This window comes from Cornus florida, unplaced genomic scaffold (genome assembly GCF_030987335.1).
Source record: "Cornus florida cultivar Cherokee Brave unplaced genomic scaffold, ASM3098733v1 CherokeeBrave_3.0.0_Hap2_Chr11, whole genome shotgun sequence".
Lineage (NCBI taxonomy): Eukaryota > Viridiplantae > Streptophyta > Magnoliopsida > Cornales > Cornaceae > Cornus > Cornus florida.
In genome coordinates this window covers 34,121,770-34,126,861 of record NW_026775581.1, presented here as the reverse complement: position 1 = coordinate 34,126,861, position 5,092 = coordinate 34,121,770, and the positions used below count along the sequence as shown (strand labels likewise).

General features: G+C 38.0%; 1 protein-coding gene across 1 annotated transcript; it reads right to left on the bottom strand.

Moving 5' to 3' along the window:
• Positions 1-700: 700 nt before the first annotated feature.
• Positions 701-4,532, bottom strand: LOC132284767 (putative leucine-rich repeat receptor-like serine/threonine-protein kinase At2g24130). Its single transcript, XM_059786893.1, has 2 exons — positions 1,716-4,532; positions 701-1,282 (listed from the first exon to the last, which is right to left on the bottom strand). The coding sequence occupies exons 1-2, from the start codon at positions 4,267-4,269 to the stop codon at positions 867-869; spliced, it is 2,970 nt and encodes a 989-aa protein (XP_059642876.1). The 5' UTR covers positions 4,270-4,532; the 3' UTR covers positions 701-866.
• Between the last annotated feature and the right edge of the window lie 560 nt (positions 4,533-5,092).

The window sequence follows — 5,092 nt, the reverse complement described above, 5'->3', positions numbered from 1 at the left end:
TGACTTAGAGGTTATTTATTACTTAATTGGAGTTCAATTAATTTCTTTTAGTGGAGGAGAAATTAATTTATGAATTAATTGAATTGGGTCCATGGACCGGGCCAATTATTAATTCATTGTAGCCAATAAAATAATAGGCCCAATGGATTCTCACTCATAGCCCAACTTGATATTGGAATCATATTAGATTTGAGAGATATGAATTAGAGATTGAGAAGGATTTGTTGTTTCCTTTTCTTTATTTTTATGTTGCCTATAAATATACATGGCCTATTTATATTTTAGGGGTGATTTTGATGAGAAGGAAAAAGGAATAAATTTTCTCTCTCTAGAAAATTAGGGTTAGTGTTCTCATCTAATAGAGGCTCCCACAAGCCTAATTTTTTCAAGGTCATTCATGGAGGCTTATGAGTGATTCCTAAAGGCAAGACCAATACCAAGAAGATGGAGATCTATGGAAAAAGTGTCTAACAAAAGGGATCTACAATAAGTGAGAACATTCACTTTAGAGGAGAGATCTAAGGTTTACTCAAACCTTGATGTAAGTATTCAATATTTTAATTGAATGATACATCATATTTTATTTTTGCATAAAACTTGTCTGTATGTAATGAATCAAGATCTATGAATTAAAATCCCTCGAAAAGTTTTTAAAATTAGCACGTTTCCTAACACTAACCTGACCAAGCAATGGAACCCTTCATCCAATGGATACAAGAATCATATTTAATTATATTATCTGAGATAGTTATTCTAATGAATTTGATGATTGGAACAGTAAATTACAAACATTCTGATAGATCAATGGAACAGTAAATTACAAATTCAGGGGAAACTAGATTTATGTACAAAAATTTGGTTAAGCTCTAGTCATCACCTAGAGTAGAAGATGATATTCCTAGAGAGGAGGTAAATGTTGCAGTGGTGTCTCCGTTAAGGTATCTCTTGAGACGATCCAAGTCATCAGCAGCATCAAGCATTGTAGGCCTGGTAGGGGCGGATTCCTGTGTGCAGAGAATACCCAACTCGATCAATTCTCCAATCGCAACTTCCCACATTTTTTTCACTTCAGGGGACTCATCTCTCAAAGCTCTTACCAATGAAGAGTCTACCACTTTTTCCATCCTTCCACCATGGTACTGACTCTTAACCCATTTGTGTAGGCTTAGCCCACCACCAAACATGTCATCTGTTGGTCTCCTTCTAGTCACCATCTCAAGAACTAGAATGCCAAAGCTGTAAACATCTCCCTTTGTAGATGTGATTGATCCAAACCCATACTCTGCACAAGGAAAAAGGGAATAAAAAAATTGAATGAAAAGCAAATTGACTTCAGCTTTGTACCGAAGAAAACTAAAATCAAGAAAACATTGTACAATAAATTTGGTACTGAATGTCTAGGAATGTGGAATATTGGTGTTAACGATTTCAAGGTTCTTGTCGATATTATATTAAATAATGCAGACTTAATATAAAATCTACCTTTATGCCGGAAAATGACTTCCCAAATTCCAAAAAAATCTATGATCCAATTTTCTTTTTCTTTTTTCCTGAATCTATGATCTAATTTTCCATTTGTTTAGAAAAAGTACAGAAGTTGTAAGAACTCTCTTTTATCTTGTGCTTAAAACAATGTAGTAGGAATTGAGCTTTAATATTTTTTTTGTTCCATTCCTTTTGAATTTCAGATGCTGAAGAAAAGCAGAAATATGTACCTGGTGCTATGTATCCAATGGATCCACATAACATGTTTGCAGTAGAGTTCCCCATGTTCTCAACAACCCCAGCATTTTCCACTCCAGCAACCAACCTAGAGATCCCAAAATCAGAGACCAAAGCTGTCAAATCATCATTGAGAAGAACATTGCTTGGCTTTAGATCACAATGTACGACTCTAACTGGAGAGTGGTGATGTAGATAAGCCATCCCTTCAGCTATGTCACTGCAAATGTTGACTCTCTGAATCAGGCTCAAGTCTGAAGACCCCGAAGCCGAAGCCGAAGCCAGACCTGTACCTGAGTGTGGGTAGAGACGGCTATCCAAGCTTCCATTTGCCATGTAAGGAAGAACAAGGGCCTTAAAATCAGGTAGACTACATGCTGTTATAATCCTTATCAGGTTCCTGTGACGAATTCTCTTTAAGACTTGGCATTCTCTATTGAAACTCTTGGTAGAATTGCCAGTTTGCATATGTAACACCTTAACTGCTATAGGCGTTCCATCTGGAAGAACTCCCTTGTAGACATGCCCATAGCTTCCCGACCCAAGAAGTCGTTGCTGATCAAATCCTCCAGTGGCTTCTGAGAGTTCCTTATATGTTATTCTTGGGAAATTGTGGATCGGTTCTGGTGGTGATTGGCTTACTGTTTCAGCCTCCCCAGAGGAAATATTTCTTTGTAAGCGCCGGCATACAATCACACAACTTATTGTTGACAAGAACACTGATACAGATATGACTATACAGAATACAATCAAATGCGAACGAAAGTAATTCCGCAGCTTTCGATGGCAATTTCGAAGACCAGGAAACCCACAAAGATTTTCGTTGCCTAAGAATGACAGATTTGTAACAGATTTAAAGATGCCATCGGAGGGAATTCTTCCATTGAAATTGTTATATGAAAGATTCAGAAATGTGAGAGTTTGAATTTTGTTCAAGCTTGTTGGGATTTTTCCAGACAAATGGTTTCCTGAAACATCAAAGGCTTCAAGGCTCTTAAGATCACCTAAAGAATCTGGAAGCTGCCCTCGAAGAGAATTGTGTGAAAAATTCAACAGCCTCAAGGAAAGGCAATTTGATATCTGAGGGAAGATACTTCCAGTGAAGTAATTCGATGAAAGATCTATCTCTTGGACATTTTCCAGCTTGCTTAGCTCAATTGGCAATGGTCCTTCAAGATGATTATGGGAAAGATTCAGGAATATTCGAATCTCATGTATACCTAATATTCCTAGAGGGATCCCCCCTGTCAGTCTGTTATAGGACAAGTCCAACTTGGCCAGATCCCTGCACTGACCTAAACTTCCAGGTATTACTCCTGAAAGGAGGTTGTTGTTAAGGAACAGAAAATTTATTTTGGTCAAATTTCCTAGAAATTCAGGGATCTCACCAGAGAAAGTGTTATTTGACAAGTCAAGCAGACCTAGATGAGGCAACTGTCCTAATGCTACTGGAATTGTGCCAGTGAATTTGTTGTGTGACAAGAAAAGCTGTTCCAAAAATGGCAACCCACTGATTTCTGCTGAAATTCCATTCAAAAGATTGGATGTCAAATTCAGCAACACAAGATTGGTAAGATTTGCTAAATTTGAAGGAATGGACCCAAAGATCTTGTTTTCTTGTAGGTACAGATATTCAAGTTCAGCAAGTTGGCCAATGGAACTAGGCAACTTTCCTCCAAGGTCCATGCCAGCCAATTCAAGCTCCGCTAGTATAGTGCAGTTTGTGAGGGCGGTGAAGAATGGGTCAAGGTCATGACTGACAAATTTATTGTTTGATAAATGAAGAATGACAAGAAAAGTCCACTTTCCTACTATCTCCGAAGGCAATTCACCAGTAAAATTGTTATACTCCACGTCCAAATTATACATGTTTGAAAGGTTGGACATAGAGAATGGGAATTCTCCGGTGAATTGATTATTATACAAATTAAGGTTCCACAGAATAGGGCAGTTTCCAATTTCTGGTGGAATATTCCCGTTAAGAAAGTTGTAGGAGAGGTCTACATTTCCCAATGAAGTGCAGTTGGAGAAGAAGGAAGCTGGAAGCGTACCTGTTAAGCTGTTGTTCCTCATACTTACAAAAGTACGATGGGAAAGGAAGGAGAAGAAATCTGGTATTTGACCATACAATTTGTTCCCATCAAGCTTGATCCATATGAGGTGTCGGAGGGAGGAGAATTCTGGTGGAATGTTGCCATACAGGTTATTGTCAACAAGCTGTAAAAATCGAAGCCGGGTTAGATTTGAAATGAAGGGTGAAAGCAACCCTACAAGTGCAGAACCATTGAGGTTGAGTCGTGTCACGCGATGCCACTGTTTGTTGCAGCGGACACCCGTGAAGTTGCACACATAATTGGTCTCATTCCAGTTAGCAAGTGAGGAATTTGGGTCAGATATTATGGTCCTTTTGAATGCAAGAAGTGCAATTTTATCAGTCTCTAAAGAGTGGTAAGGGGGGTTGTGGTGGTGATAAGCAGAGAGTGCCTGGTCAGAGACTATAAAAAAATTAAGCAGCAGAAAAAGGAAAATGGTTCTCTTGAAGACCATGTTGGAGAAACTGAAGTGCACAATGAAAAGTACCCTCTACACTGCCTATCTCTTACGTTCATGGTGCTACATAATAAATTAATAAAAGAAGACTACCACAATTGTGTTTGTCCAGTTTGTGTGTGTGTGTGTGTGTGTGTGTTTTTGAGAGAGAGATTGTTGATGATGAATGAGGAATGGTGTAAATGAAGGTGGGAATAGATCTTTCTGTATGAACAGTTCAATTGAGCAATGATTTGTTGGGGACTAAACAATCTTTTCCTTGTGAGGTTGCACTTGCAACCATGATGAGTAGATTTACAATTCAATTTAAATGGATGCCCACTTGGAGGGCATTAAAAAATGCTGCAACATATTAGTGGATGATAATCCTATATTTCAACCAACTTTAAGCCTTGCTGAGTGGCCATGGAATCTGAGGTGGAAGTACAGCCGTTGACATTCTAGCGTCCCGACTTTGGTGCAACTTGTTTGTCTATGAAATCTCTCACTTCCTATTCTAGATTGAAGTCGGGAATTCGAATTCTCTTGTGCTCATCCGAGAAGTGTATGTGTATGGGGGTGTTCTAATAGGCCTGACATTACCATCAGAAAAATAATAATAATAATAATTGTTTGTCTATGCGCCTTTTTTAGGTTGTTATTGACACATTTATTGAAAATATCATTGCTTGCTTTAATAATAAAAGTTTGTTCTGTCAAATCCATTCTTTACATCATTTGGTTTATAGACTTATATCACAAATCAATTAACATTCTTCTCAACAGTCCCTATTTGACCTAATGGTATGTTTGGGTTAATTAAGTAACAGACAATTTCATT